Source organism: Sinohyriopsis cumingii, chromosome 12 (assembly GCF_028554795.1).
Source record: "Sinohyriopsis cumingii isolate HCF-2022 chromosome 12, ASM2855479v2, whole genome shotgun sequence".
Classification (NCBI taxonomy): domain Eukaryota; kingdom Metazoa; phylum Mollusca; class Bivalvia; order Unionida; family Unionidae; genus Sinohyriopsis; species Sinohyriopsis cumingii.
Window position 1 is genome coordinate 106,626,412 of NC_142972.1, and position 21,715 is coordinate 106,648,126.

At 34.7% G+C, this 21,715-nt stretch overlaps 1 protein-coding gene across 2 annotated transcripts in view; it reads left to right on the forward strand.

Moving 5' to 3' along the window:
* LOC149787197 (uncharacterized) overlaps positions 1–2,523 on the forward strand; it is a 109,259-nt gene extending 106,736 nt beyond the window's left edge. The window contains exon 15 of one of the 2 annotated variants that reach the window (XM_089977699.1): positions 114–1,400. In XM_089977699.1, coding sequence (XP_089833825.1) covers positions 114–221 — 108 coding nt within the window. In that variant the 3' untranslated portion in view covers positions 222–1,400. Of the gene's footprint in view, positions 1–113 lie in introns of both variants that reach the window. The other variant, XM_089977700.1, reaches the window with a different exon arrangement.
* The last annotated feature ends 19,192 nt before the right edge of the window (positions 2,524–21,715 follow it).

The following is a 21,715-nucleotide window of genomic DNA, read 5'->3' on the forward strand; positions in this document are numbered from 1 at the left end:
TCTATCATTAAAGCCTCGCTAGTTTTAGATTAAACGTCGCTATAAATGTCAAAATGAAGTTCTCCTATCCTGAAATATATCATTGCATTTAAACAAATTTTCATTATTTTCAGGGGTGTTCCGTGAGCATTGACGAGTTCAAAAGCAGGTTGCAAGTTTTGTCCTGTACTGTTGGTGATGGCAGATTAGTAAAGAGGGTATTCAATGGCAGTTCATTCTAAGAACATTCATTCACCTGACGCAAAGACTCAACATTTAGTTTTACTTTGGATGTATAGAAAAACCATTGTTTCGTGATCATTCGTCTAAAATGAAAGCTTGAAGAAGAATTTAGGCTATGCTTGTTCAGGAGGATCAGTGAATATTTTAATTATATATCAAACCAATATGTACATGCCTCGTCTTATGAGTGGCAATATAAAACCATTGAAAATAGTGCACACAATCTAACTGATAACTTGTATTGCAACAACTCTATGTCTAAAAATAATGGAACAGAAAGAAGAAAAACCAACAATTTAATTGCAATTTATCAAATATGGTATTTCTCTGAAAAATTGAAATTAAATTTAGAAACTATTTGTTAATTAAATTCCAAATTATCCTAAATGTCTTATCGCAATATACGTGAGTGTAGAAAGTTCAAAATGAATTTATATTGTCTTGGATATTCACGATAATCTTAAAGTCATGCTTCAGTCCAAACGTCAATGAATGTTTTATAATCTCCAATGAATAATTCATCTCAGACTATATCGAAACACAACCATATGTGTAATATATTACCAGAGACTGATCAATAGTAGGTAATAACAATAACTGTATACCACTCACTATTTATGCATATTTTCACTTGACCTAAGAAGCAGACACATATCAGGAATTTCCTATCGAATGTTCCACCCAGTTGAAAATAAGTTTTCTTCTAGAACCTATGCTTGTCAAAAGGCTAGATCTTGCAATCAAAGAGCAGTAAGAAAAGTATTTATACAAACGTTATAAAAATCAGGTGCACAAAATCTCTACCCACAATCATGGACAAATGTCAAGCACACACTATTAACCAAACATTATTTACTACAACAAAAAAAATTGCTTTTTTGTTATTGTTTGATATTGCCCGATACTACATTCTTTTGATACGGGTACATGTGTATCAACAGAGAAAAATTTCTTATCGTGGATAGAAAAATATACTTTGAAATTTGCCACTAAATTCTTCCATTGTATTGCCAAAATTTATACACATGGTATATATGTGTAGAGAGAGGTATCATTAGAACACAAGCATGTTCACAGAACATTGTGGGTTTAGGTTGAATTGTTTTAAAATATATACTTAATCATATCGTTCAGTATTTTTTCTCCCATTAGTTAGCTGATCATAATACTAGTAAAATGACGAATTATTATCATTATTATTATTATTATTATTATTATTATTATTATTTTCCATCACTTTCCATTGGCAAGTGGAATTTAACGCCCAGCTAAAGGCACGAACTTACTGGATTTCTATTTAAAAATGTAGGTATGGACATTAATTAGAGATTTATTCATATATGCGACTAAAAGGTTACGGAGATTATTCTTCTATCCGACAATGTATGTTTGCAAACATTTTTATGTTAAAATATGTATATACAATGATTGAGGATTTCAAAATGAAAACTGCATTCTATTTTTAATTTTCTTCCAAAGATGCTCCTGTATCTGAAGTTAAAGTGCGTCAAGATCAAATGATTTATTTTATATCAAGATTACAAACATCGTTCTTGGTATAGCATAAAGACGTGAACTATATCTGGCAAATATTCAGATTTCCTTTGCGTTTCCATGATATTTGTCCAAAGTGCATACGGTAAATAAGGATATTGTATATTATAGTAATGGTAATATCTCGTTTGTGACACTTCCACACAGAATTAGAGATTAGTCCTAATGATCAGCGGAATATCACATATAGTTGCATGAAACTCACCCGACAATAAATACACTTATAACAATCACACGAGTCTGTGCCGAGTCGCAGATACGGGATGATTATAATGATCAATCTTTATGTCCATTGACTGATGTTTCACAAATGCATGATGATTAGTTTTATCATATTTTATACAAATAATGTGAGTATTCAAAACTGCGTCGATGATACTAATAATATAGACATATGATTGATATGACAGCATGGACAATAAAAATTCTGCGAGTTGCATATTTTTCTCATTCAGATTTGTTCTGCTATAAAGATGTGTATGTTTGAGTTTTAAGCAAAACAAAATGCTTTAAATCACCCTTACAGTATATTATACGTTTCATACGCTGACATACGTTTATGAAAACTCTTGATTAATAATATTTTAGGTCTCAGCACAATCGGATCGGATAAACCAGACATTGATGAGTATTGCTTGCAAACCCAAATTAAATGATAATCGAAATTTGGGTACAGCATCTGTTATCAAATTGGACTGAAATCTTGTGAAGGCCACACAAATATTTAAGTTTGAATGTAGAAATGACGAAAACAAATAAAATCCTTATATATAACCAGACAATGATTGTAATTGTTTGTTTATAGATGCTACTCTCTAATGCCTGTCTGATAGGACTGCCTCGTGTCTTTTACAGCACCGAAGCCGAACAATGTTCATTGTCAATCGATACAAGAAATGTGTTAGCGACAACAAAAATGACTTCTTCATGTGCATGAGAAAACAGCGATCAATGTGCGAAATTACCATTTTCAGCACATTCAATGTACAAGTAACATTAACGATAATGTTTAACACTTATTGTGTAATTTCAAAACCTTTTTTATTGATATATTAATACAACCTTTTGTCGCATTGGTTTAAATTCGTTCAGAAAAGCTATTCAAATCGTTGATTTTTGTATCTGACAGTACATAATAGCATTATATTAGACATAAAGAAATTATAAAAGGAATTGCCAATTGTATCTTTACAATGAGTGCTCCTGAAATATTTTATATCTACTATACCGTTAGCTGCCTGTATACTTGAAAGTACTAAAATAAATACTCCGGATAATCGCGGTGTATGTAAATCTGAAGATTTCGGCAGTATCTGGCTTAAAGGCAGAATAATTTTAAGTTTAACAGAGTCGTTATGGATAAAGGTTACATTAAGCTGTGCCTCATCATATTCGCTTCAATTTTAATTTTGTAGGAAGACATTGTAAAGCAGATTAAACAATTGATATTCATCAAAACAATGTTGTCCTAATTATCTGCTGTTTTGCATTCGTGGGTTCCGGAACCAAAACATAGGTGGCATGATTGGATCATATGAAATAGTTTCACATGGAGCTGCAAGGTTTTAGAAAACGGAATTCCTGGCTTTCATAATATTGCGGGTGTGGTAGCAGATACCTGTCAACATCTTGCCGCGTATTCATTTAAAGAAGCCATTTTATTCGCATACATTCGCTCCCATATTTACAGACAAGTGGATCGTAAGACGAAGAAAAAAATGATGTATTTAAACTTTAAGGCGATATAACCGTTTGTTTATTTCCATTTAATACCTGGATAATTTTATCAAAGGCTATAATTGTGCCCAATTTTGGCATCAGTGGTTGTATAGCTGTGTTACTTATCCATTATAAAACCAACATATTAATTCACATTTGAGAGCCCTACCAGTTAATCGTGTTAACATAGGAACGAATTCACTAATCTAAATCTATGGGTAGATAACTCCCCAATTAAATGGTCATAAGATTGATAATATGACATAATTGAAATGCTAGCATTATACAACACTATCAAATGCGGTTGAGTCAGAATAATGAGGCGTTAACGGCGTTTTTGTTTTCATTTCTTTACATTTGTTATAACCATGCTTTACAAACAGATTGTTTCTTCTGTCCGTTAGTTATATTGACCCACTATTAGTTTCACACCTTCAAGTTACCGTTTTAGAACCTCTCATTGTTTTACAAGTGAATTAACATAAACACTTGCCAATGGTGTAGTGCATTCATATATTCTTTACTTTGTTTCTCCACTGGATACCTAAGCGTTTGAGACGTGTGTATCACTAACTCTTTGGATACTGTAGCAGCGGCGTCAACGTCAACATATTGGAGAATACTTTATATGAAACCTTCTTGCATGTTAGGTATGGAGACAAATCATAGCAAAGTATCACGCTTTTTCGGTCTTATTTATCTGTGTTTCACAGTCTTGCGCCATTAGAAAAACAACGTAAGCGACATTATTGCCCCCATAAATCCATATTTTCTGGACGTGAAGCTGTTCATGATATGTGAGCAATCAAATTAGATCCAGAATTCCATAACGCACTATTGTCATTTTTTCGTTTTGTGGCTTTATTTGTTTTCAAAATCTGAAATGCCTTCCCTGATCCCATGAAGCCCCAAAATATCAGTTAGCACAATAACATTCGCCTCTAATCATCACACCTGTGACACTTTCATTAAATATACATAAAGTAAGGAACAGCTAGAATACTTACAACACTGGTTGCAATCTTCCAATTGTTTTCTTTTAAATTAGCAATTTCAATAAAATACAAAATTATTTTACACATGCTAATAAAAAATGACAAATTGGGACGATCTTATTTCTTCCAAGTGAGATCTTACAAAAGTTATATTTCCTCATCTTATATTCTAATTATATATAAAATCCAAACAAAATAAGAAATACATATAACCCTCTCAATGAAGAATGGACATAAATATATTTTGTTAATATGGAAGGTTGTAGCATAAATATTTATTTTAATATGATTGGTTTCAAAAACAAATATATTCAAGGCGGGGGGGGGGGCAGAGATTTGTTCCTATAAAATTATTAAACTAAGTTAGTATCTGTTTTTATAAATTTAGTTATGATATTTAAATGTTCTAATGGTGTAATTGGCAGTTGGTGGGGGGGGGGGGGGAAAGTCGGGGGGCCACTTTCAGCTTGAGGAAAAGGAATTTGCTAGCCTGGCAAAACTTTCAGGGCTGGGTAAATTTTACTACTTTACCTGTACTTTGAAGTTTTTGTGCAAATGAATAATTTCGACAAATGGATCAAGGTTTCTTTTAAGAAAATTATACAGCACCTTTCGTGAACAGATCAGACAGGTAGCTTACAAGAGGGGCACAATCTTGATTGAGAGGGAGCCTCGTCATTGTGCTATCAGGTTTCTTTTTTCTTTAAGCTCTACATGAATCCTAAATAAATCTTGTGTGAAAAGTAAAATCTGAGAAACTTGCAATGCAGTGTTCCCTCATGGTATCTGAAGTTCTTCGATTAATGGCTACAAACACAATTCACACTGTAATACATATTTCTATAATTGCATGCCGCAGTGTTGTCTAGTGAGTTCAAGCTGTTATAAACACATAGATAAAAACAAAACTTGTATGCATGTAATGTTAATCTGCACTGACATGCTTAAACTTTGGGCAAAGAATATTGCCAGTTACAAAATCATGCAAAAAGAACCCAGAATTAATTTCATGGCCATAAACTGTAATGATCACAACTTTGCAAGGGATCTGACCCTCCTCCCCCCTGGCAACAATATGTTAAACCTGTTTAAGAGAAACTCAGTATCCTTTATTTTATTTCCAATTTAATTAAAGGACCAATATGGCAATTTGCAACTAGTGCAATCTAGCTGCATTTTTTAAAATATAAAATCATAATTATAAAAAAGTAAACAGGTACTAGGTTCTATGCAAAGAAAAACGGACTACATTATACCAGTATGGTACATCTCTTTAACACCCCAAACCCCCAAACACAGCACTGACTGGTGTTATGACTCTATGGTCTTAAACTAAGTATCAGAATATAGCGAAAACGAACAGGTTTTTCAAAAAATTCAACAGATAATTTATTTCCCTAGAACACAAAGTGAAAGTTTAACAGGAAATTACACTACTGTGAATTACATCCCAAAAAGTCCCAAAAATTCTAACTTAAGTCCAATGGGTATCAAGTATTTCAAATGAATTCCAGTAGCATTCCAAAAGAAATTCGATATTGAACGCACTGATGTGCCACATACGTCTGGAATAGTGTGGATGTGCTGACAGTCTCGATGTAGCAAAACAATATAATCCAAAATATCCTTGAATAAATTCACAATAATTCCAAGATAGTAATTTAGTCATAAAATCAAAGAGCACTTTGTAATTGCCTTCAATAATTGAAATAAATAAATTAAATCTTCATAAAATATAATTGAAAGCAACTTACTCCACTAGACCGATGTTAAGATATGGAATGAATCATTCTAAAGTAAACAAAATATATATATATAAAAAGCTATGACACAGTAACATAACCTGGATGAGGGTCAAAGGTTCATTTTCCCATTAAATTCACAATAATAATAATAATAATAATAATAATAATAATGAGGACTTTGTATAGCGCCTAATCTTTAGAAGCTCTAAGCGCTTTACAACATTAGACAACACCTATAAGATAAAAAAGAACATATATAATAATATGAGTACAAAAAGAAACACCATGAAATTAGAAAACATAAAAAAATCATGCTGAGAATTTTTAAGGTAGGAAACGCTATTAGGTCCTTAAGTTTGTTCTTGCAGTCGAAATAAGTGAATTTTGAGAGCACTCTTGAATGTGATCACTGTGTCGTTGTGTCTAAGTTCAGTGGACAATTCAATCCACGTTGCTAGGCCCTGGTATGCAAAAGAACGCTGTATACATGACTTTGTTTTCATAATGGGAATAATGAGTTTGCGATTGTCAGAAGAGGAGCGTAAGTATCTTGCTGGTGTTTACACATGGATGAGGTCGGATAGGTATGTTGGACTAGAGTCAGTCAGTGAAACGTAGCACAGAGAACAAATTTTGTGTTTGATTCTGGATCGAATGGATAGCCAGTGTAGGGTACAGAGCAGCGGGGAGGTGTACTCTGGTCGTGGTACTCTAAGTATGATCCGAGCAGCTGTGTTTTGAACTTTTTGAAGTTTCTGGAGCAGATATTGCGACGAACCAGACAGAATTGAGTTAAAATAGTCCAGTCTTGAAAGTACTAATGAAGACACAAGTGTTTTAGTGGCATCAACTGAAAGATATCTGCAAATGGAGCTGATGCGTCTCAGCTCAAGATATGCAGCTTTGCATATGTTCATGACATGTTGGTGCAATGTGAGGGTACTGTCCAGAGTAACACTTAGGTCTCGTACTGATTGTGTGAATTTAATGTTCGTGTTGCTGATATTTATTGTTTGAGGTAAAGGATGTGAATGAAAAAGTCTTTGTGTTATAATCAGAATGGTCTCAGTTTTATCATGATTCATCTGCAGCATGTTACATGTCATCCATGATTTCACATCAGAAATGCACCTCTCTACACCTTGGATGGTAGCATCAACTTCAGTTGGGTTCCTAGATTTGCATATTTGGGTGTCATCAGCGTACAATTGGTGAGACACTGGATGATGATCTATGACACTTGAGAGCGGATCAGTGTATAGAATGAAGAGAACAGGTCCAAGAACATACCCCTGTGGAAAACCACAACATAAATCAACTGGGCTGGAGTGTATTCCATTTGCAGACACAATTCGTATCCTATTGACCAAGTAGGATGTGAACCACACTAAAGTTGTATCATGAATGCCAAATACATGCTGGAGACGGTGAAGTAATATATCATGTTCCATTGTGTCAAATGCTGCAGACAAACCAAGGAGGGTGAGGACTAATCTTTCCGCTATCCAAAGCAGAGAGAATGTCATTAACTATTTTTAGAAGAGTAGTTTCAGTACTGTGTAAAGGGCGATATTCAGATTGTACATTGCTAAAAAGACTGTTTGAATGCAGATGAGATACAATCTGGGATAGAACAACCTTTCCTAAGATTTTTTTATATGAATGTGAGATCAGAAACTGGACGGTAGTTCTTTAAATCGTTATGGTGGATTGTTGGTTTCTTCAGCACAGGCTTTGAAATGGCAGTTTTGAAAAATGATGGAAATTCCCCTGATGATAGAGAGGTATGAATAACATCAGTTAGCGAAGGCAATACTGGATCTAAGCACTCAAGCAGCAGTGATGTTGGAATTGGATCAAGTTCACACGACTTTGGTGCACTCTTCGTCAGGATTGTACGTACGAAATCCATAGAGACAGGTTCAAATGCTGCTAATGGTTGCCGCTCAAATTCTGTATCCCAACTGTATGGTGACGACGAGTCATTTGAAACTGTGGTGTCAAGCTTGTCTTAATGGTTTTTACTTTGTCATGGGAGAAATTTGTAAAGCATGTCCAGAAGGTCGACTGGAGAGAAGGCAGTTGGAAATGGTGTAGATTTGTTCCTTGACATTAGCTTGTTAGTAATCTCGAAGAGCACTTTGCAACTTTAACTTTCCATGATGTTAGTAGTGTAGAGGGCTGATTTCGCTGCATGGACAATATTTGTGACATTCTTCTTAGCGGCTTCATAGATTTGCTTATGAATAGTGAGTCTGGTGGAAAGCCAAAGCCTTTCAGCTTTACGGTGGTCTCTTTAGCAGTGCGAAGATGGTCCCTAATACTGTTATACCATGGAGAACACTTTTTAATTGATACTCTGCACTTGGTAGTAGGGGCATGTTTGTCGAGCAATGAATGCAGGCAGTTATCGAGTTGTTCTGCTGTAGGAGGTAAGCAAGTTGTTAGGTTTGCTTGTATGTCATACATTAGTTTGCATGGTTGCTTCCAGAACATTCTTCATTTAAAAAGGAAACAGACCCTTAACTCAACATCTGTAAACATGTTTATCTCTAAGTGAAAATTATCTTAATATATAAACTAAAATCGCAAACAAGACTTAGTAATGTAATATGTTGTTTACAACAGGAAAAGTACTACAAACTTTTCTGGCCAAATTTGAAAACTGTCAGTAGTTACTGCATCACCCAAAATCTGCCAAGCCATTTTATTTGCAGCAAGAAGCCTCATATTCCTGCACCAGACATCACACTAGGCCTTTATTCAAACATCCTGAGTAGGCAAGATATTTTGCATGCCTTGGTTTCAATTCCATATGATCCTGATATTATGCAAAGTATGTTTCATATGGCAATGTGACAGATGTCCCATGCTATATTTTGTAAAAGTTTTCATGGAAACATTTCTAAATATGGCTGAAATTATAAGACACTTTACTTTTTTCATTAGAAATGCAAAACCATTCTTAACTCCTTAAAAGTCAATATCTTTCTTCTGACAAAAAATAAAGCATGGTGGGTAGGAATAATCCACTTGATCATGTTCTGAGATATATGGTTTAAGTTTTGTTTTGCTGTCACCACATGAGTACCATAAATGGTACACCAAACATCCATTCCCAAAATTATGAGCATGATTCAGTGCATTCCCCAAGAATCAGTAGCAGCCCTTGTACCTCCATTATGGTGGGTGGCACCTCAAAAGTCATTACCTTCTATACTATCAAATACCTCATCTTTCTCAACTCAGATGCAATCAAATGACAATTTTGGTCATGGAAATAAATGAAGTTTTCCTTTTTTACACAGTCAACCCAATTTTCTTCATGGAGTAAGTGTGCCCATTTGATTCCAATATCAAAATAGTTCTTTGTTTATAGCATGAAACGCAAGCTAACTACAAATGTTGAGTAGAGTATGGGATGCAGATCTCAAGTTCAAATGTGTCAAGACGGGTAATATATATTCTTTAAGTCAATGTGACCTTGGATTTTGAGCTCAAAGCAATAAAATCTATAGAAGTATTCCTTGCCTAAAATGTGAGTCATCCACAAAATTTGGTCAAATTAGGTTATAGAGTACTTAAAGTAATTTGTTGAAACTGTATTTTGCCCCCAAATCAATAGGTGTATTTAGTCTCAAATGCATGACATCCACAATCTCTGGTTTATAGTAGGTAACAAAGAACAGAAGATATTGTCAGTAAACTATATTTCCCTAAATGGTCAGTGACCCTGACTTAAAAATCAATGTAACAGTATGAATTTTGGAAAATGATTATTGTGCCATAACTAAGTGGAATCTTGTTGCAGTCAATGTGACATGTAACAATTAACTTCATTGAATGGGCTTGGCCCGTAATAAATAACTCCCTATGAAAGATGGAATGCTCTGCTGCATGGGATAGGGCATGATTGATTTTTAATTAGGACCTGCTGGAATAATGGTTAGAGATATAGAAGAGGCGACATTAACGTGGGGTTATGTGGCGGGAACGCAACGTAGAGACAAACCAGAGACAATTCTTTGTCATTTGGATCATGTGGCGTGATTTGGAATTTTAATGTAGCTTTCACAATTTTGCAGTCATATCGCTACAATTCTGCAGCATGGAAGTTTATAGTGATGTCTAGAACTAGGGTATCATGCCGCAGACATGTAGTATGATGTCCCACCCAGTCACATTATTGTAGGCTGACCAGTCCTAGCACTAACCTCTTAATGATAAGCGCCTAGCAATACAGCTGTTAGAAACATTTGTATAAGTCTTTGGTATGACTCTGCTGGGGTTGAATCCCTCAAACTCTTGCATCTGAGGCAGACACTCTAACCACTAGGCCACTGGAGCAGTCTAGCGCCATTTGGAAGCATGTGTCGAAAATTAGTTTTTATCTGAAGAGTTATTAATAAAGGCGGACCAGCGAGAGTTATTCTAAGTTAAATGAGGAGTGTGCTTCCATGACAAAATTCGATTTTTTAAATCTTCTTCCCCAAATGTTTTGGCAGTCCAAGTTTCTCTGAGTAAGTGGATGCCCCACTCCAAGAAAAAGAGCAAGTATATTTTCTCATTAAAACATTGTCCATGGGATGGGTGTCTGGAAGTGAGGGACACGAAGACATTCAGTATAGAAAAGACAGCGTGTCTTGGAAAGCATAAGGGGAAAAGAGCTCTATATGTAAACCAGTGGGGAAAGTGAACTGACAACCAGGTTATGGCAGAAGACCAAAATGAGGCTGGAGAGAGAGAGAAAAGAGGAAAAGGAATACAGCAACTCTGACCTCTCACAAACACTGAATTTGGAAGGAGATACAAAGAGGTTATGCCGGCATGCTGAGCAATGAGTTTTATTGTTCACTCGACTCTATGATCAAATTTCTTTTATCTGTATAACAGAATGGATAACTGCATTTCTTATAAATTTTGAAATTCTATTTTAAAAGAAAGTGTATCATTCAAATGTCTTGTTCAATTTCATATTGTTTATGCAATTGATTAAATTGTTACTTTTAAATACGAGGTGGGGGGCTTGTGTTGTTCTATTTTATATCTCTACTCAGATCTCTGTTATTCCATCCATTAATTTCATATTTGACATATGGAATGTGTTGTAGTTGTTATAGGGTTTAACGTGGCAGCCAGTATAAATGGTGGAGGAAGAACCTGGGAAACCCCCAGAAAGAACCACCAACCCACGAGAAGCTACCAGCAAGCTTTATCACATACCCACACTGGCCAAGCCTGAGACTCAAACCCACACAGACAGAGGTGAGATGGCAGTGATCCATAATAATGATCGCTTTAGACCACTCTGCCACTTTAGGCCCCACGGAATTTGTAACATAATTAATAAGGCAATTTTTTTACAGTCAGCCAGTTTGATACAAATTGGATTGTTACATCATTTACTTCTTGTTTCCAACATTTCAACTAGCTACCATTTTTTTTCATATGAACCACTTTTGACATGTCAAATCCTATTGATCTTTGAATTTCAATAAATGTCAAAACTCATTAGCGTTTGAATTTAAATGTTGAAACTGTCCAAGTTATATTCATTCCAAACGTCAGACATAATGTAGTTTAAAGTTCAGCTATGGAAATTATAAAATTAAAATTGTAAAAACAGCTCACTGGTTGAGGTTTTCGTGCTCACATTTGTGATTCTAACGAATGAAAGGATGATGCCAATTAATGCAGCAATATACTGATTAAAAACTACCAACACTTAATTATCATGTAAAAGATTCCAATTGCAAGTAGTTTTTCACTGGAAAAATATTTCAATATAAATTAAGGAATAATCACTCACTCTTTATTTGTATTTTTCAAAACAGGTCATTTGGAAGATCCAAATTGTACCTTTTCGTACTTGGATATACAAAAGAAAAATTCACAGTGCAGCACGCATTTCAGTTACGTTTTTTGATCTAAGTATTTTTTTTTTTGCTGGGAGTGTACTATGCAAAACTAAGAGCAACTCCTGAGTAACGTCTAATTTTCATGCACAAAATTCATTGTCATAATCCAGAAAATAACAACAACAACAATCTCCCAACTATAACAACAAATACTACTTTTACGACAATAAAAATAACAAGAGTCCCTAGAATGGATTAATGCTTTTCTGAGTCAGAAGAATTTCCAGGAATTTAATACAATACCATTTTTTTTGGTAAAGACTACGTAGACTGTTATGTATACTATATTAATTTTTTCAGTCATTATACACTGTTATGGATCATTTTGTCAAGCACATGTTAAATAGTAATTTGATCCGTTATTGTGGGCTTTTACTTTAAGATAATATAATTTTGTTTGTAAACATGTTAACTTGGATGTGAATACAGGACATTGGTATTCCCATCAGAAAAATACGATACACTAGCCCTTTTCTTAACCGCTTGCTAATATGTATGTAAACAGACCTGACCTTTTTTCTTCTTTTATTTTGCAAATTTGATGGAAATTCTACTAAGATGACAGACTATTTCCCAAAAATGGTTTATTGCAACATAGGTCAAGAAGGAATGTATATACATCATACATGTTATTTTGTTAAATCAGAATTACTATTCCTATCTTAAAATTTGTAGTGGAATTGGTCTTTTAAGTGTTCAATTATTATCTGAGGAGATTTATTTATTTCAATTACCAGTATTCATTGGAATTACAAAGTTTTCATTGACTTTAGGATAAAATCACTCTTTATGGATTATTGTGAATTTATTCAAGGACATATTCTAGGTGACATCAATTTGAAACAGCAACACCATTTGCAAATTCAAGACCATTCACATATCAGAACATGCAAGATTAGAATTCATTTGAAACACCACTGGAATTCATTTAAAACATTACACTTTTGGAAATGTGATAGAATTTATAGGACTATTTGGGATTTCATTCACAATACTGTAAAGTTTCTTTTATTAAAAGGAAATAAATTATCTGTTGAATTTTACATAACTTGATAATTTTTTTTTATCTTTTCTTTTACTTAGTTGAAGACCATAGAGTTGTAACAAGACAACATTAAAAGTCTTTTAGTGAATGACAATATAACCATCCTTGCTTGGGAGGGTAGTGACAGCAACATTTTCAAGACAGCCAATGTAACATCAATATTGGATTTACCAATGGCAACATTTGTACTTTAAAACAGCTAGGTATCGTAAGAAATATGTTGGTGAAAACCCTATGTTGATATAGGCATACATTTAGGAGGAGCAGAGATAAAAACACTTTCAACATGGCCAGCATGGTGGTCATACTGTGAGTCAGTCTGCACTGTTTCATTCAGGACTAACTAAACATCAGAAGAACACCTGACGAATACCCATCTCAAAATGACTTTCCATTGAAGAGTAGAGCAAGAATTTCCAAATGACCATTTGGGTCATCAGTTTAGCATCATTGTCATTTATGACCAACTAGACATCACAACAAGTCTTTCAGTTAAAACACCATGCTGATATGACCATTACATTGGTCACTGTGGTGGCCTGAGTGGCACCATTTTCATTCGAGACCTCATGTTTTTAGTAAAATCCACATGTCAATAAGAAATCCATTTAGCACAAGAAGTGATGACAAAGTTCTCAAAATGGCCACTATGATAGCCATATTGGATTTGTGAACAGCATCATTGTCACAACACTATTTGCTATGGATTAGTAATGATAAAAAGCTTTTAAGATCGATCAATGCTGTGACAGCTATAATGGAACTCAGATCAGCCCCCGTTTCATTTAAGATCAACTAGACATCATGAGAAGTCTTTTAGTTAAAACATTATATCACCATCCATTGAGAAGTAATGACATTATTTTCAACTAGACGATACCTGTATGTTAAGACTTCTGGTGAAAACTCTGTTTTCATATTGGATGTCTGAGGAGCAGCGTCTTCATTTAGGACCAACTAGACCATGAGATGAACGCGTGTATTAGAAAAGGTTCACTGCCATCCTCAATGTAGTTTACGAGATTTGATAACAAATTAGCAGTAACAGACAAATGGATGGATAACAAATGATGCACAATAGACAATCATATAACCTCTTCTGTTCTACGACAAGTAAAGCTAATAACAAGTTTTAATAGTGCCTAAAGTAGTGTAAACCATGCCAAGCCACCCCCTATCACACATATGTAACTAAGCAGATCTAAACAAACGTTTAGCAGTATAGCAAAATTTACCACGTGATTCATTCACTAATGAAAACTGTATTTTCTGATCTTTCTTCAGGTAGTTTCCACTATCTGATTTGGAATCACCAATGTTTGACCATCAATGATAGATCTAGATGGGGCTAGCTGGGAAATATAATGCGTATTCTGAAGTGCAGTGTTCATTTTTCAGAATGATCATTCATTATTTGTTTAATTTGAAAATATGTGTCACACATTACGAGTTGATAATGGAAATCACTTAAATATATAATACACGATACCAGTGGACTCCATCATGGCAGGCCAATCATGTGACTATGTCAGTGCAAATCCAAACACAAAGGTCATTCACCAGAAGCATGGTCAAGTCAGGTAGTATTGGCCAAGTGAGCCAGTAATTATCCTGGATTATATTAATAATCACACATATCAGAAAAGTTGTTGTTGTTGTAGGGTTTGACGCCATTTTTCATCACACTATAGGCTATACATGTCGGCCAGTATTAATGGTGGAGGAAGAACCCGGGAAATACCCGGAAAGAACCCCGACCCTCCAGAAGCAACTGGCAAGCTTTCTCACATACATACATTGGCCGAATCCGAGACTCGATCCTACACAGACAGAGGTGAGATGGCAGTGATCCATAACGAAGAGCGCTTTAGACAACTCGGCCACTTGGGGCCCCTATACGAAAAGAAAAGAACAGGTGTTATTTGAGTGATGGGGCTTTAGTATTTGGTGATAGGGTGTTTAATTATCTGTGTACTTTTTAATGGGTGTCAGGAAAAATAAAGTATAACTGTGGGTTCTAAAGTGTCACATGGCTAAAATGATAGCACAGTAGGAAAGCTACTATAATTTTGGGCGCTATGACAATAGACTACTGAAGACAGTCAACAGACCATCCAAAATCACTTCTGGTATATGACCAGTAGAGCTAAAAACAAAAGCAGCAACATAATACATGTATCTATTAGTTTAAAAACAAATTTAATTATTTTAAAAATAAATTTATCTTGAGTTAAATATCCTATTGAAAGCACACACTTCCCCCACTACTGGCTGGTTCCTTGCTGGACTTAAAGATGGTCACAAATATTCAACAGTAACAAACTGAAACTGTGGATCAACATTTTTATAACTAATGCGATCATTACTTTGTAAAGTAAAAGTTCAATTAAAAACAGTGATAATCAAAGGTTAAAAGCATGAATATATGCATGAAAACAACATAGAAAAAAGGTGGGGGCCAGTCAGTATGTGCATATAGTGGGCATTTTTTATATAAAAAATCCATATTGTAACTTCAGGTACTTGTAATTCCTCCTGGACATCCATCATATGTAATATCATCAATTTTGCATTTCAACTGAAATGCCTACTATAATGCAAACTTAGCTGTGAAATGGGTATCACAGGTACATACGATTGTATTTTTGTTATTGACGGAATAAACAAGCAACAGTCACATTCAGTCAAACTGCATGATCAACCAACCTCTTCCATACTTTGGAATATTCTTCCGACTGGCTACACTGCTAGATCCCTGTCACGTCTACAAATCCCTGCATTACATTTGCAATAATTACAATGTGCTTTAGGTAAGGCTTTATCTTCAAGTTTCTTTTCTGTTATAAAAAAATTTAGAATTACATTGTTGTGTGTCCCACTCCTGATCAGCATAATGTAGCCACTAGTTTGCTGGCATGTCGTTAAATGATATACATACATATACAAACACCATTTTCAATGTAGAGTAATATAACGGAGAATACAAAAAAAGCCGGCATCAGAGCTAAAGATAGGATTCAATGTTCGTTTGACAATTGGTCCTTTCACAGGAGTCATTGGAAAGTATATTTTAAGCGACTATCGACTTTTTTCATACGCATCACAATAACTAGTTTGCGATTTTGCGCCATTCTCCGGCAAATTTGCATTGCTTGTTATCATGTTATATTGCATAATAATCCAGCTTAATTGTATAACCAATCTTAAAATAACCCATAGGTTATTATGTATTGTTTTCTGAGAGATAAATCCTTACAGATTTCCATTTGATTTAAGCGTCAGAGATTCTCACCATATTGTCCTCCAACAATTGCATGACCTGTAATCGTTGGAATCTCTTCAGTATGCGCCTACATCTTGATGTGACTCATTAATCTCGGCCTTGAGATGTAAAATATGATGGCCATATACTGCGCTAAAAAGTTTACTATAATTAGTACTTATTGAAAATTCTTTGAATTATAGGAAAGGATAGGCAAGTTAGCACTTTAAGGGCTGAGACATCTCTTACATGGGTGGAAAATATGGTTCTCGTTTCACGAAACAAAATCAGTGTACGTAAAGAATTTTCCAAAGTTTTAATTTTATGAAAATCTTCCTCTATTTCATAGGTACGTTTCTTCAAGATATATGTAACAAACTTTCGAACTAGTAAGGAAACTATTGCGTAAATCTCTCTTTTGTATGGTAAGGAGGTAATTACTCCGCAAAATATAAAAGAGCACCTGCAAAATACTTGCATATGGCTGTAACGAAAATAAAGTCAGAAATATCAATGACAACACGATAACCAAAATCATGGAACCAATGATGCCTTCTACTATTGGCCGTAGTGAATGAACTCTATGTAATATTCATTAGTAAAACAAGTAGTGTGCAGTCCAATATAATCCGATAGTTCGCTGTTATACTCTTCCTGCATCAACGATCGCGATGCACAGAAGGTCCAATTTTATATATTATCAATATTGACTCATAATACATAAATGGGAATAGGATATTAACCTCAATGTCGAATCATAATACATCACAGAGAATAGCAAATTAACCTCAATATCGAATCATAATACATTAATGGCAATAGTTTATTAATCTCAATATCGAATGATAATACATCAGTAGCAATAGTTTATTAATCTCAATATTGAATAACAATACATCAGTGGGAATAGTTTACTGACCTCAGCATCGAATCATAATACATCAGGGGAAGTGCGAACACTTTATTAATTTCAATATCGAATTATAATACATCAGTAGGAATACTTTGTTAACCTTAATATCGAATCATAATACAATTATGGGAATAGTTTACTGACCTCAATATCGAAGCATAATACATCTGTGGTAATAAATATCTGACCTTTATATCGAATCATAATACATCTGTGGTAATACATTTCTGACCTCTATATCGAATCATAATACATCTGTGGGAATAGATTTCTGACCTTTATATCAAATCATAGTACATCTGTGGAAATAGATTTCTGACCTCTATATCGAATCATAATGCATCTGTGGGAATACTTTATTAACCTTAAAGGAGACCAGAAACCAATGGAAATATAGAATAATAATTAAAGTACTATAGCAGAAAAAAAGAGGTCAAATCTTCACATTAACTATCTGACAATAGAACGGGGGAACTATTGCCCCCCCCCCCCTTGCCCCAATGTGCCTTTTCTTCCTGTGATACGCTTTATTATTCCCCCATGACAAGCCCCTTTTGCATATTCTGGTCAGTTCTGGCTAAATTGCAAAATAGCTAAAGTTTTGATTTAAGTACGCAAACGATAAAGCCGGTGTGACTAATGAACATAATCCTTATCCTTGCATTGATCTTGTGAAAAGGACTGCCCTTCGGACATACTTCAAAGAAACCATGTTCGACAGTGTGTGTATGCGTAAGCACCAGCAATTGATTACCAAATAAACGATGCCTATTTTGTTGTTACTTACGATGCCATGGACTTAATTTTAACAGATCAAATCTGCAGTCACAAGTTACTGTACTTGTGGCAACTGTTTTTCTCACGTTGTATGCCCCACCTTATTTCCTTAGGTTTAAGTCTTAATGCATGTAACACTGTTTGCTGAATAAAATATTTATTCAGAATTAGTTCTTTAGGGCCACATATACTGCATGGTATATTTTGTTTTATTCCTTGTAATTTAATCATGATAATTAAACTTTCCATATACGGTAGAGGAATGTCAGGTGTTAACTGGCCGAGCTTCTTTGGTGGAAATGGAGATGCGATTTTGTTTGCAGAGAAAATTTCAAAGTGATCATTCATTTAAGCTAATTGGTGACAATTTTATTCTTTTAATTTTTTTTAAGAAGATAAAAAGAAAAAAAAAGCTGTTGTATGATATTAATTATTTCGTCCAGTGCCGGTTTAGACGTGTGTGCGTGTGATTTGAATTTTTAACGTAGCTTTAACAATTTTTCAGTCATATTGCTACGATGTCTGCAGTGTGGCAGTTTAGACTGTGGATTGCATAATGTTATATTTAAAAATGGTTTGAGGCTGTGTTTTTTTCTTCTGACAAATGAAAATTGACAGACATAATGTAATAATCGGGACTTCGCTGCTCAAAATTGAGAGATATTACGAGATCGGGAGGTAGATGAGGAAATACCCCAAAATCGGGAGGTTTTTCTCCCGGCTTGAGAGTTGACAGGTATGAACTGTCCGGGATTGTGGAATTTCATTCAAGACTTTAGTGCCTGTGCCTAACAAATTTCTTTTAGCACTTACCAGTACAGTACATAAACTATTATATCAGATTGCAGATTCAACTTTTGAATGTGCAACCCAAATGTGGTCTCCTGTCTGCCTCGCTCGCCAATGTTTAGGTGGCAGGGTCCAGTTTCGTAATTTGGCCCCTGGCAAATTTCTTAACTTAAGGCTATGGTGTGACTTTTTCAGCTATTATTGTTTGCTATTTATATATATGGATATATTTGTGAACTAGGTGTTCTGGGCTTGTGTTGTTCTTGAAATTGATGTCAGTCATGTACACCTTCCATAGTTGCTCTGCAGTATGTTGATAGTGAAATACCAATAGTTGGCTAGGAAGAAGAGCTAGCCTCCCATAGCAGTAGACACGTGGGTTCAAGGCAAGACGAATATCTCAAAAACGGCTTGGATGACAACTATTCTGAATTGCATCAAACTATTTAGTAGACAATGTTTTTCAAAATTTGCATCCAGGGAAAGGGCTTGCGTTTGCACTGTGAGTACTACATACTGTCAAAAATGGCATTTGGGTGTGAAAATGCAGGTATAAAATAGGGGTTGGGGTGCATAAACCTCTTCTGCTATGAACTGCCATTGACTTCTCTGGTCAAGTGAATACTATTCTTATGCTTTGTTTTAATATAGGTATCTAAAAATATGGACCTTTTTGACCTCACTTGTGTATTTGATTTTTTATGACTTTTTATACTTGGTCGCTGATTGCGGCATTAAATTTGTACATAAAAACTAGACCCTGCCCCCCTTAAGGAAAATTGATCATTTTTTGATGGTGCAGTCAGCCACATCTATTATACCTTTCTATTTCTTTGTGTATATTTAAATAATTTGTATGCACAAGCCTTATTATATCTCCTTCCTTTTTCCATATATTACATAGTGTTGTATGTGATGCTCTTTGGAGAGGGAAGTAACTGTGTTTTGTACCTCCATGTGAGAACTGTTTACATCATCACAAAGTAGCATATTTTGGATATAACGTACTAAATATGGGAACAAAATGGTAACCATAATGTATTGTCTTGCACTTTCTGTAGCTGTCAAGGTTTTGCACCTCTACTTTTATGAATACTATTCACATTTCAATACAGACACACCTAAACAATTGCATAGCATGTCAACATGTATTCTTTAAAGTAATTTAACTCCACAGGAGCAGATAGAATTCAGAGGAATCATACATAAACATACTGTTGTGAATATTGAATGTCATCAGTGGAACAGTCTTAGAAATAATGATGCATATGGCATATTACTTGGTATATTTTGGTGAGGAGAATGAAAGTTTTAGCACACCGACATAGTTTCTACCTTCATGACCCCACTCTGAAGTTGACATAAGAGATTCATATCTCATGTTTGGGTGATAATAGAAAATGTTTCAATGTTATGTATATATCTTGAAATTTCTAGGTTCAGTTAACAAAGGGGGAAGAGCTTAAAATTAAGTGGCAGCTTCATGCATTTGACAATGCACATACAGTTTCTCCTCTGAAAGTCTTATGTTTTCACTGAATGTTAAAAGTACATCAGAATCACTTGTTTCGTTTCTTTTTGCAGGTGTCAGTTTGCATAGTAAGAGATTAGGATTAATCGGTTAGTCATGCTGAAAGAAACAATAGCTTCAATCTCATCCAGATAGTCATTTTGATCTAAGTGCACAAGAGAGTGACTTTGACGGACAGACTTAGCTTCTGCAGGAGTTGTTTTATGGTACGTGCTTATCAAAAGCCAAGCCGGTGATATGCTTTCTACCTTGAACTGGATTTTCCACTATAAATATTTGTTCTATACCTTATCTTATCATTTACTATGATTTTGTAAACTCCAGAAAACATTAAAGTCAGTTGTAAGTGAATTGGTGTCTGAGAAGAAATTTCTCTGTTAAACTGTATTGAGTAATTTGTATATGTATGGTCAATTTCATTGGCTGTGTATCAATGAATTTATTTGATATGTCACTCTTTGTAAGTTTTAGGGTCCTACACATCAGTATATTAATATTCCAGCAGTGTCTAATGTTAATTGATTAAACTTTGACTTTTCCAGACTAGCTAGACTTGTGTTGCGATTACCCCCCCCCCCATATACACTGGCACAACACTGATGTTGCTATTAGCATCTCCAGAATGATAATGAAAAGTTAGGAACCACCTCTTTTATATCAGTCTAAGAGTACTTCTAAAGCACATGATTTACTTAAATGTGTGATTTCTTTAAGTTTGCTAGAAGAGTTTAGAGAAACTTTTCACTTCTGTCACTGACACCTAACATAGCATTTCTGTTATTCCCTCCTAAAATGTATAACTTCCAGATCTCTTCTTGACATTGTAAAGGAATTTTGATTTTGTACTGATGATATGGTGGTAAACAAAGACCAAGAGCATTGTAGGTTGCAAACAATTTGAAATCTTTCAAGAAATGCAGTCAGTCTTAATTCACAATGTAAATAATGCAGTGCTTTTTGCCGCAAAGAGGTAACTTTTTTAAAAGCATAATACCATTTTTAGTTTTGTGCACAAAAAGTTTCCCTTTATACCATTGTACTAGATAATGTCTAAATATGTGATATGTACACAACTTTTGACATAAACCATTTTCAGCCAAACTCTTAAGGTGGCAGGGTCCAGTTTCGTAATTTGGCCCCTGGCAAATTTCTTAACTTAAGGCTATGGTGTGACTTTTTCAGCTATTATTGTTTACTATTTATAGATATGGATATATTTGTGAACTAGGTGTTTTGGGCTTGTGT